Raw genomic sequence first — 13259 nt, 5'->3', positions numbered from 1 at the left:
AAATGGGTAGCTATTAAATTGATTCCTTTAAAATTTCTAATATTTGGGCTCAAGTTGAAGTACGTGACCTTTACCAAGTATTTTATAAATTTATTACATGTATGTAATGCTCTCAATTTCATGAAAGCAGCAATATTTTCAGGTTCAGAAATATTTTCTTTCTGTATTTCAAAATAATGATCAAAATCTATAAAGTATATGCCCTTGCTAAAATGTGATTTAATGAGGCACTTCAATGTTAAACATGCCAACCCTGTACACAAAAAACAGAGTAGAATTACATGTGTCAATCAAAACATTCCCTCGATAAATATTGAATATTGGCACTTAACAAAGGTTTTGCATTGGTATTAATGGTCTATCTAATCTGTAAATAGTGTTCTGTTTAATACTTTAGAAGCACAAATTTTCGTTGGAATGAAATTTCGTTGATTTGAGCTATACAAATGTTTTGTGGGCATATAAATTCGTTGTTTCGAAGGTTACCCCATTCAATATAAAGTCATATGAAAATTTCATCTGGGATTTAATTTTGTTGATAATTGTAGGCAACGAAATAAACGAAATTTAATCCCCAACAAATATTTCTGCTTTAACAGTACATGTATTAATAAAATGCATTTTATTAATATTGCTAATTGTCATCTACTAGTATTGTGAGTAATTGCTATTTTTGTGTGATGTCGCACTAACCATATATATATATATATTTTCAGATGGAAGATGAAAGTACAAGCTAGGGAGTATCAGAAATCTAATCAAAAAATGAATACATATCGAGGAAGAAGAATAATGAAGTCAATGACGATGAACCACCGTGATTCTGTCGAAAATTTTCTTGACGAACCATCTGCAAGGGCCAGAAGAAGAAATTACAAAAGTAAAGTGTATTACCACATGGAAGAGGAATACATCAAGAGTGCAGATGAAATGTCTGAAGATGAGTTCGAAAACATGGACTGCAAAACTTATGGTGTACGGAGCAGATATGCATCTGGATGTCAACACTTTATATCAAGAAAATCGAAAAGGCATAGAAATACAAGGGCAGAAAATGAATATTCCATAGAAAGTGCAGATACCAGCTCTGACATTCTTGATTTTTCCGAAGAAACTGTATTTAAGTTTCTTGTGAAAAGAACGGGAGGGATATCAAGTCTATCAAAATTCAGGGAAGAAAACCTTCATTTACCAGGAGACTTTACTGAATGGCTGTTGAAATGCAATGAGAAACTAATTGTTTACAAAAGAGAGGAAAAGCCTAAGTGCATCGGTCCCTTTTATAAAAATGCAACTTTCTGCTTCAACCACAGTGGGATCGGAAAAGAAAAAGAATGTAGTCGCGTAAATTGCTGTCATTTTCACATTTGTAAATTCTATCTAAATGGATTCTGTAAGAATGGTTACAGATGTAGGAAAGAGCACGACTTCACAAACGAACATAATAAAAAGATAAAGGAAAAACTTGGACTCGAAGATTTTAATGACGAAGAAATCATAGTAATACTTTTATGCCGGTACCCTCAGGTTTGCCGCGCACGATCATGTATGGCAGGAGAAGATTGTCCATATCTTCACATCTGTTACAATTTTATATCAAATAGATGTGAAGATCCTGAGTGCGAAAGAGGACACTCATTCGAGACGCCGCATAATAGATGGGTTCTTTCCGTGTACAAAATGGAAAGGTGGCCAAGGGAAAAGTTATACTTGCTCAAGTTGTTGATAAATATGCCACGGCGACAACTCAGCGTTACGTATCTTTGTCAAACTCCATCAACACATCCAACGTTTGTAGCTGATAAGACAAATAAATTCAAAAAAAGCACGAATTATGATATGGAAATTAAAGCACGGCTAAGTGAAAAAGAGCAAAGACCAGCCAGAAGTTATTTCAGAGCAAGAAGAGAATATCCGATCCCTAGCGGACTAAATAATGTTTCCACACGTAAGTTTTAGAGGAAAGTTCTTCAGCATACTCAACTCGTTCAACACTTGTTTAACTGATTTTTTGAATACATAAATATACACTGGTACAAATCAAAAAATGGAAAAGGTGATGATAGTTTCCTTTGAGGATTTGAATAATCTAATGACATGATAGGGATATAATAATTCCAATATCATTTTAAAAAAAAATGTTCATATTATTTTCATTTTAGAAAAAGACCACTCGGAATCCAGAAGCATACTTGATGCGGATGCTCATAAACAAAACATCTGTTTGAATGGTTTGACAGGAAGTTGTCAAGAGAGAGATTGTAACAAGCACCACACACGACTACCCTACCTCTGGCAGATCCATGTGTTTGGAGATTGGATAAGCTTTCATGACGACGGAAATCAAAAACTTGAACAAAGTTACAGTAGTATGGAAGACATTGCTACTGAAGAGGTGTATTTTGAAATTAAACTAAGTTAATATAAGATACATGTACTCTCTAAAAAAGCTGAACATGATTCGTAAAAGGAATGTGTCCGACATATTCGACTAGCTGAGGGCCCATATATAAAGCCGCTGACTTGGTCAGTGTTCAGTGTAATCAATAGTCACCGGTGTAGACGGACGTATGCTATAAAGCACTCGGTAGCGACAAAATATACTTCTTATAATGCAGGAGAGAAAGATACCAAAGAAACTTACAACAATTGCACAGGTCAGAGCAATATACAAACACTTGTAAATACACGTACTGCAATAAAATGCAAACAAAGGTAATGCAAGATAACCAGCACGAACACGGGTCGCCATTCCACGCCGATATCCGTGACAATAAAGCAGTCAAGTGTAACGAATGCGAAGAGTATACCCCGGTGCAGATATCTCAGATAGTAATATCGAAAATGGCGTATGCCTACTAGTATTTACGAGTCGTGTTCAGCTTTACTAATCAGATCTAGCTTAATGCAATCGCTTTTAATATTAAAGAGAAAAAAGAAACCGAAGTGCACTCCTTGTATTTTATAATGTGTTGCGATTTTTGCAGCTTACTATTCTGGAAAACACAGAGAGAATCACTCTTAACTTCAGAAAGGAATATGGTGTTATTGACATGGCTGGAAACTCTGTCAATATATCATACCGGCGACTCACTACAGCATCATATGCCGAAGAAAACATTCCACTTAAAATAGGTTCCTTTTACACACAATGGAGGTGGTATTTTAAAAATGACTTTGGACAGTGGATGCAGTACGAAACGGTAAGTAAAGATAAACTTAGATTCAAATATCAGTAGAATTGTGCTGTTTATCAACACTCGTATCGATGTTTACCTGGGAACTACAGCTACTGTGCCTTCGTATTTGGTGCCCTTATATATATATATATATATATATATATATATATATATATATATATATATATATATATATACACCATGTATATATACAGTATATATATATATATATATATATATATATATATATATATATATATATATATATATATATATATATATATGACTATTTGATAGCTAAGTTTGACGACTTTGTTATTATTTTTTGTTAAAAGTTTTGTTAAAAGGGGATTACTTTTTTTGTATCTCATATAGCCATAATTCAGAATTGCATTTAAAAATGAGATAATTTGATTAGATATGTATAGATTTGCCAAAATTATTAATTTTACATACACATACCCTATAAATAAAAGATTTATAGATTTATCCCAAGGATTCGTAGCTGGTTATCTTATAGGCACGTCTTTCATGGGAGATCTTGAAACTTTGTAGGACACTTTACAACATACACTAGAGAAGAAATTTTTATCAGGGCAGAAAAGCTATCTATTCACCAGGGAGAGTCACAGATTAAAGTACAGAGTGGAGTTTACAGAGTGGAAGCAAATAAATATTGACACTAAGAAGGTTCGCAAGATTCGAAGAAGACCCTTATTTGTGTCTTTAGCTGAAGTACAGTCAAGACGATTGTGAGTTTGAATTGGAAAATATTAAATAATATTTACAAGTAGAAAGTATATTATCCGTTTGCCCGATCATGATAAAGAGCACATGGAGGGTGTAACCTGTCGACAGTGTAGGGGATGCGTACTCCTCCATTGCACCTAATCCCACTTCTGATATTTTCAGAGGTCCGTGTTTGCTCTACTTTCAACTTGTATTGTTCCAATGGACATTTGACCATGACTTCTGTTCGTTATCTTCATATATATTTCATTATCCTTTGAAATTGTTTCAATAAATAATACAATTTTTTTCTTTGTCGTGCTTTTTTTTTCTATCTTTCTTTGTTTATTTTTCAAAATAACACTTTCATTCTCGTTTCAGTCCAAAATTATTGGATGTTGCCATTCCTGAACCCTATCCTGCTGGATGGGATTCGTTAGACCTAGCACATGACTTTGAATGGGTCGATTTAGAGAAAACAGGCAGAGAATTTAACAGTGTCGAGACTGAATTCTATACAACACTCAGAAAGGGGAAGTTTCAAATAAGCAACATCTATCGTATTCAGAATTTAAGCCTGTGGAATGAATACAAAATGTAAAAGATATTTTTTTTTGCATTTTTCCTTAGTCTCATTCATTATATCTATTTTTCAACTTGCACGTGTTTGAAAAGCTTTTACATATGAATTAATGTTTTACACTAAGAACTTGTAGTATATCAACCTTATAAATGAATCAAAACCACGTCAAGTTTTAGCATACGATAATTAGAAGAATAAATGAAATACTTCAGAGATAGAAATCTGAATTAAAATACATTTATGTAATTAATGACTTTTAAATATAATTTAATTCAATTGGGTTTTTATCCATGCAAGTTTAATTTTTTGGTAAATTTTCAGAAATATCGGTTTGATGCAATATTAAGCAAATAAGAAAATAAGCTTCCTAAAAAACTTTGTATTTAAAACAAAATATTTCATTCTAGCTTGAACAAAAAATATACTCTTTATATCAGTTTGATCAAACAGTTTCACTGTGACCTGAAATAATTTGAAACTAAAATGCATTGCTTACTCTGTTGGCGCTGGCATCGTATCTTTAAAAATGATCAAAATTTTATTCCTTTTCAGGAAGAGAGCAAATATGGAAAAAACTCAATCGAGAAAAAGTGGAAGAATTGATGAGAGAAGTCTCTTTCATGGTACCGATTCTTTTGACACTTGTTACGGTATCTGTACCAACAATTTTGATTTCCGTTTGAGCGGAAAAAATGCAACAGCTTATGGAAAAGGTTCTTACTTTGCAGTTTCAGCAAAGTACAGCAACAATTACACAAAAGGTTCTGTTCGTTTAATGTTTAAAGCAAAAGTTTTGATCGGAGACTACGTAAAGGGAAAACATGACATAACGTGCCCACCAATCATTCCTGGCAAAGGCCACAAAAGATATGATTCCTGTGTGGATGACGTCACAAATCCTTCAATATTTGTTGTTTTTGACAGAAACCAATGCTACCCCGAGTACCTTATTGCATATAAGGAAATTCCCGAAGAAAATTCAGTAGATTGGCCAATATTTGCGAGCAACAAACAAGCAAATACCTCGAGTTTCACCAGAGTAAATAAATTGGTCCCGGCAACCACCTCAGGGCATAGCAGAGGTGTTCAAGTTCCATCCGCTGGCATCAAGACTACAAGTAGCATTCATTTTGGTGGTGTGTCGAAAGTTCCTGCAAGTTCACAAGCATATGGTGGATTCTCGTCATCTGCTTTGCCATCCTCTGTTGGGAGATCAAATCCTACCAGTGACCAAACGAGCTCAACCACTTCTCAAAAATACAGTTCCACACATTCTTCTTTGATGAATTCAAGTTCAAGTAAATCAAGGTTTGTGAGTAACAATCAAGCAAATACTTCAAATGTCACCAAGGAAAACATATCAATGCCAGCAACCATCTCAGAGAATATCAGTAATGTTCGAGGTCAATCTGCCGCTATTCAGACCGCAAGTAGTAGTCCTTCCAGTGACGTGACAAAACATTCTTCTTTGATAAATCCAAGTTCTCCGGTTCACACCAACTTCTCCAAAGTTTCTTCTGATAGCGATAAAGTTTACAACAATCACCCAACTTCTTCAAAACAGACGCCTTTGTAAGACAGAACACCCTCCTCTAATTTTAGGTCTGTTCCGGATAGAAATCGGAGAAAAGACTCTTGTATCATTCTATGAAATTCAGTGTAGGAGGAATATAAAGCTCTGTTAAGCATAGCAAAGGAGACACGTGAATATGCCCATTCCATAAATTGGTCAGGACAAATGGATACCTTTCCATTCATCAAAGTAAGTTTTCAGGATTGTTTTGCTGTGTTTGACAATTTTTTTATTGATGACTTGCAGGTCAAGTTCGAGTTTCAAGTCGAATGACCAATTTTCAGCAAGGAAATCTACCTATAGACTTTTGAAATCTCTAATCCACGCATGCTCGTGTACTGCAATTTGATCGGCTGAAACTTTTAATGGCTATTTCTTTTTTCTACGCAACAGGATGAAACTTTTAATATTGATAGGTATAATGGTTGTTCACATTATGCAACTATCAAAATTGAATGCAATTCCAAGCATATACGTGTGTAGAATTCTAAGTGGCTTATACTTTTTAGACTTTATCTTTCTGACAATTCAATTAAATACTTTAAAATTAAAAATTTAGTATAAGGTACTATAAGAATAAAAATGTGTGAAATTCAGTGCAGACACGTGCTGAAATCAAATAGGCTAAGTCTGCTAGTGATAATAACATCCTTCGAATCAAGACGAAATTCAAAGTATGTATATGATATCAGTCCCTTTGTCATATTCTAAGGATCCAAATTAACAAAGAAAACGTCTCTTCTCGACAATAAACTGATGACCCTTAGGGCGAATTTGCTAACCTTATTGCACACTTAGGCTAATACCAATCATATTCCAAAAGATATTTTGGTTACTACAGAAAATAAGAGGGGCTTTTTGGGAACCAGAATTTTAGTAAAAAGCATCGTTTTCGCCCCCCCCCCCCCCGATTTGCTCCTAGGGTGAAATTTAAAATTCTGAGACCATATTGGAAATCTACAAAACCACTAATCATTTTCCAAAAAGATGCTTTGGTTTCTTTTTAAATTGTAAGAGTTCTGGGTAGGAGTTTTCTGTATTCGATCCACAATTGGTCCTCAGGATGAAAATGAAAATTCCTTATCTTACAGCACACTTACACACCATTATAAATTATATTGCAAAAGATGAGTTTGTGTTAAAAAGTAAGAGAATTTGAGGAAAAAGTTAATATGACAGACCAATCTGATTAAAATAAGATCTTTGTTACGCTCCGAAATTCTGATGTCGATGTACAGCGTACATGTAATTTCATAGCGTAACAAAGATCTAATTTTAATTAGATTGTATGACAGACGTACGGGCCAGGAAAATAATATGATATATGAGACCTTCATATGGTTATATCTATATTGTTAGAGTTCATCCATTTTGGAACAATATAACTGATTCGAAAGTGTTTTATTAAGCTTAAGCGATATTTATTATGTCTTAAACTAGATTTGGTTAACAAAACATACAATATTACCTGTAGTATTTTGACTACATCCCCCAGTTTTGATCATTTGTTTAGAAATTAATACTGCGAAATAATATTCAAAAGTAAATTACAGCTTTCCAACTATAATTATAGTCTCGATGAATTATAGTTATAATTATAATTAAAGTCTTTAGTTATTTGAATACTTATTTCTTAATGTATTCGTCATTTTACAATTTCTTAAGTACTTAACTCATGTGTTTCCTTCGTCTGACTAACCGCTTCACTACTGATCTTTTACCTTGTGATTCTGCTGCCTGACTTTTCATCATTTAACTATGTTGCACATTATTTTTATCCTGAGTTATTGTAATATGATGCTGACCACCATTTTTGTCTATTTGTATCTTCTGATGATGCAAATTTGTCTTATTTCATCGATCTCCTCGACTCACTAAGTTATAAAGCTACACTTCCATATGTACATACATCGCTGCGTGCACTACTTTAGAAAGCACTTTCATTCACATCTAAATTTTTTAAATAACGAAATTTTAGATGTTTTCAGTTATTAAACTAATTACATAATTTAGTGTTCATATTATAAAGGCTATTCCAACAACTGTACTGTTCATTTCATGTTTATGAAGGGTTTTATTTCAGGTTATCCGGAAATCGGGAATAATAATGCAAAGTTGTTTTATTTGGAGTTCGAGAACGAGGGTTTTTTCAGATACTTGTTAAAATAAACTGATTAACTGTAGAATGTAGAATCAAGTTTAACCCGCTTTTTGGTCACCTATTGTAATAATAATAATAATAATAATACTTTATTTAAAGAAGGTAACCCGATTAGTTGAAAGCATTGAGTGTTGGAGACATTTTTATATATACAGGTACAGGACATTGTCTGAATGGTTAGCATCTCATTCGTTGTTATTGTTTTTGATTATTGTTATCCTCAATAAAAACTTAATATGTTTGACAGAGTTTTATTTTGTGACAACTGCAAGGGTCCACTCAACTTGTTACAATAATTATACGCCTGAACTTTCTAAGTGAGCGCAGGTATGAATATAGGGGCATGTGACTAAAACACTTCTCAAGAGCCATATGCATCGGGAATGTAAAGAATAAAACTTATGTGCAAGCTTTCTATAAAGGTGTTAAAGTTAATTCAGCTAATGCTATTTGGGACAAAGGAGGACCACAATAGGAACTCAAAAATGATTTTTTTTACATGTGATCATATAAGGATAAAAAACTTCTTAGTAACAACTTTTCAAGAACAGTAATGATTACTCACCTCAATTCAATATGCAAACACACCCAGGTTATATTGATTAGAACCTCCTCAAATCATGCCACCTAGAGATAGATTAGAAAAGAAATGAAGAAGACCTTGACAATTTGTCAGAATGGATTATATGTATCAGATATATGTTAAAATCTCCCATTAAACGATTGAGGGGCAGTATGAAAACCATCTATCCTTCTGTATTCAATAATTCAGAATTGAAAAAAGAATTAGATAGATTACACGATCAGTACGTACTGGTCCCTGCTGACAAAGCAGGTAACAACATTGTCTTTGTTTGTAAGGCTCATTATATAAATTGTATTTTAGAGAAACTGGAATTTAATTCTGCAAGTGGAAATCAAACTTATACCCATAGCCCCCTTTCTAAGGAGGAAATTCTTCAAAATCATATGTCAGTTTTGAATATTTTTTAATATTCCAAACAGTCAAAATGAATTCGAATTACCATATCTATACTGGATTCCGAAATTCATAAAAATCCTTACAAACAAAGACACATAGAGAGTTCCAGTAAATGTTCTACCAAGCCTCTTTCTTTACTTCTCACCAAGATATTAACAGTAGTGAAGGAAAAACTTCAAGAGTACTGTGCAACAATATTTTCGAGAAGTGGTGTAAATCAGATGTGGATACTTAAAAATTCCAATGAACTTTTGAAACATTTGAAATTACAAAATTTTACCAAAATCAATAGCTTAAAAACTGACGACTTTTCAACTTTATATACAACTATTCCCCACGATAAATTAAAGTCCAGATTTTCTGACATCGTTGACAACTGCTTTTTCAATAAAAATGGAACTCGTAAATTTACTTACCTTGTCATTGGTCATTTGCAAAATTACTTTGTTAAAAAACAATTTGATTGTACACACAAGTACTCTGAAGTTGACATTAAAAAGATGCTTGAGTTTCTGATTGACAATATCTATGTGGTTTTTGGAGACCAGGTCTTCCAACAATCTATTGGAATTCCCATGGGTACCAATTGCGCCTCGTTATTAGCAGACCTATTTTTGTATTTATATATATGAAGCAGAATTTGTTCAAAATCTTTTATGTGAAAAGAAAAAAAAAACACTTGCTGTGGCCTTCAACTCGACCTTTAGATATATCGACGATGCATTGTCAATTAACAATGACTATTTCCATTGTTATGTCGACAAGATATATCCCGGTGAGCTTGAGATAAAAGATACCACAGGGTCTGCCACGTCTATTTCATATTTGGATAATTTATTAGAAAAGATGTTAATGGTAATCTAACATCAAAGCTTTATGATAAACGTGATGACTTTAACTTGTCAATCGTTAACTTCCCTTACTTATGCAGCAATATACCCTATCACCTGCATACCGGGTTTATATCTCTCAGTTGATTCGATACGCCAGAGCATGTTCTTCGTATGAACAGTTTCTAAAGCGAGGTAAATTATTGGCAAACAAGTTGATGAAACAAGAATATCAGCAATCTCGTTTAAAGTCATCATTTCGTAAGTTCTATGGTCGATACAATGACCTTGTCAGCAAATACATTCTATCATTAAGTTAAATGCTGACTGACTTTTTTCATACTAATTGTTAGGCCATTAATTACACACTGAATTGTCGACGGATTTTCCCGTTATTTCCCGATCATCACAAGAAGCACACGGCGGGTGTGACCGATCGGCAGGGGATGCTCACTCCTCCATGGCACCTGATCCCACCTCTGATGTCTTAGAGGTCCGTGTTTGCTCTGCTCCTATTTTGTAATGTTTAATGGACTTTTGAGCTCGAATGCTTTTCTTTATCTCTACATATTTCATTATGGTAACAATGGGGAAAAGAGTTTACGATTAAAAAATATACGATTTAAAAAAAAATCTTCATCTCAGGAACAGCGACGCCATGATTAGTCATACATGCAAGCCTCTCTATGAAGTGTAAATTTGTTAGTTCATAATGTGGCCCCAGGGGGTAAGATGGGGCCTCAGCAGGGGATAATATTCTACATAGAATTTTATCAAAATACTTTTTCAGCAAGGCCATTAGTATCCATATTTCTAAGCAAGGATCCCAAGATACACTTTTCATAAATTCAATTTATACATACAAGGACGTATGTACTAATATATATTAGTGCAAAGGTCCCTTATATATTGTAAACCAACTATTATTTGCGTCATCTTTTATTAGCGATTCGTCCGTTTAAAATCAATCCGGTCCGTGACGATTAATTTTCGCGACTGAGGAAACATTCTCTACAAATTCAAAGCAAAATAACTGGTTCGCGGCGATTAAAATTCGCGTGTTCAAGTAGGTCGGGAAACTTGCAGTTATTTCTCGCACGTGAATAAAAGTCGGTTTACAGTACCTTTTTCATTTTCAGCTGAAAATAATATGTAGCAGTATAATGAAATATAATTATTTCTCACCAAATACGATTTTTTTCAGAAAGTGATCCCCCCTCTTTTCTACCTTTATTATTTGAATTTAAATTTCTACATAAAGAAATAATTATCTAGGCCTATTACATGTACCAATTATAGTCTAGAAACTCGAAATGTTCCTTGATGAAAAGAAAAAATATTAATGTTCATGTGTCACTCTTTTTTGTGAAAAAACTGAAACCACTTTTAATGAACTGACTGTTATTTAAAGTTTCCATCCGACAGTTCATTCCCATTTTCAAAAACAACTCATTTCACTCTTACCCCTTGCAATTGAAATATTACCCCTTGCTTCTTGCTAATTTGTTTATCTGATGTATTTTACAATTATTTGACATTTCACAATGTAGTTGGGATTTCATATATCAATTCCTGCATTTGGACTACAGTTTAATAATGTTTTTAACAGCTTTGATGTCTTAAATTACATGCATCGAACTATTTTTTTTCACCATCTTTAATGGAAACCTTGAAGGCTACTTCATCAATCAAGATGGGGGGTTTAAAATCAATTCGGCTTGGCATTTTCATGTACCAATTATGGACCAAGTATAAACTGAAATAGGTTTACCGTTTTTAAGTAACATTCAAGTGTGCTGGTTGACTGATTTTTGCCAATTATGAATACAAATAAAACAAACTCGACCTTTCTATACTTTTTATGTTTCAGAATGTGACGATATTTTACGAACTTTTAACGGACATTGTGTTTTTTCCACAGGATCTGGTTATCAATATAGTCTTATGGTTCTTCGGAATATTTATAATTCTAACAAATATGTGGATAGTCCTGATTTTGTTTACACGCAGGACGGAGGATGAAGAAATTTCTTTCACAATTATATAAAATCTTGCAATGGTTGACAAATTCACTGGATTATTTGGTAAAAATGTCATACTTGAATTATTTTATCAAAACTTGATTTAAGTCATACAGAAGAAATGTGCTGACTGATTAAAAAAAATGTGCAAATCGTTTTCGTCAATCCCTGATCGTACATTTGATGGAAATTTCTAGAACGTCAGATGGCATGGAGCCCGATATTAAAAAGAAAAACGAGGTGTTTATCACTGCATAAATATATTACAAAATTGATTTGGATGGGCATGCAAATAATGGTAAACAATTGATAGCACCTTAAGTTGGGAAAATATTTATATCTCGAAAGACCATTAGTAATTGAAGTTGAACTAATAAATTTATCAGTAAAATGTGCATATTCGCCACTGCGAGCATCATGGCAACGAACCCGAGTACAATTTTTACATAGTAATATAATCCACGTTTCCCTTATGTGGTAGAGTTCACGGTAGCTCAGTCGGTAGATCACTCGCTACGTGATCGGGAGGTCGTGAGTTCGAATCTCGGCCGCGACTGACCTAAGTCGATAAAAAATGGGTAGCAACTGTTCCTTCGCCATGCGCTTGGCACTTTGAAGTGAAATTGCGGGTTTTTCGGATGAGACCTTTCCCGATCATGACAAGGAGCACACGGCGGGTGTGACCCGTCGGCAGGGGATGCTCACTCCTCCATGGCACCTGATCCCAACTCTGATGTTTGGAGGTCCGTGTTTGCTCTGCTCCTATTTTGTATTGTTTAATGGACTTTGAGCTTGAATACTGTTCGTTATCTCCATATATTTCATTTTAACCACCGAACATTTATCTCTGCTTGTGGAATGTCTGTCCCAGAGGATACTTGTCGTTCGGTACCTATTCACTCATGAGTACACAGAATAACGAAATGATGCTGGCAGACGCGTCGCCCAGTATAAAAAGGCGTCACTCTTTTGATTGTATAAGGGACACAGACTCAAAGAGTTCGGTGCCCCTCGGATAATCCTCAGGGATATTAAACAGATGTCATATGTACAGTCTTCAGATTCCCAGTTTTGGTATAAAACCAATAGTTCATAGAAAAATGAAAGAATGTAAGGTTTCTATTAGATATATATTCGAGAATTCCTTTTCCGATCCCATGTCTTCTATTACAAAATGTTCTGCGAAAAACTGTAAAACCTG

General features: G+C 34.0%; 1 protein-coding gene across 1 annotated transcript; it reads left to right on the top strand.

Annotated features, from left to right (window-relative positions):
- Nucleotides 1–807: 807 nt before the first annotated feature.
- LOC133196938 (protein mono-ADP-ribosyltransferase PARP12-like) lies at nt 808–6067 on the top strand. Its single transcript, XM_061332783.1, has 6 exons — nt 808–1794; nt 2105–2417; nt 3010–3203; nt 3735–3931; nt 4290–4505; nt 5044–6067. Exons 1-6 carry the CDS (start codon nt 808–810, stop codon nt 6065–6067), a joined length of 2931 nt encoding a protein of 976 aa, XP_061188767.1.
- The last annotated feature ends 7192 nt before the right edge of the window (nt 6068–13259 follow it).

This window comes from Saccostrea echinata, unplaced genomic scaffold (genome assembly GCF_033153115.1).
Source record: "Saccostrea echinata isolate AGI-Se365-2 ecotype Australia unplaced genomic scaffold, CSIRO_AGI_Sech_v1 ptg000030l, whole genome shotgun sequence".
In the NCBI taxonomy this organism is placed as follows: Eukaryota; Metazoa; Mollusca; class Bivalvia; order Ostreida; family Ostreidae; genus Saccostrea; species Saccostrea echinata.
Note: the sequence above shows the minus strand (reverse complement) of the source record. Positions and strands in the feature narration are given on the sequence as shown.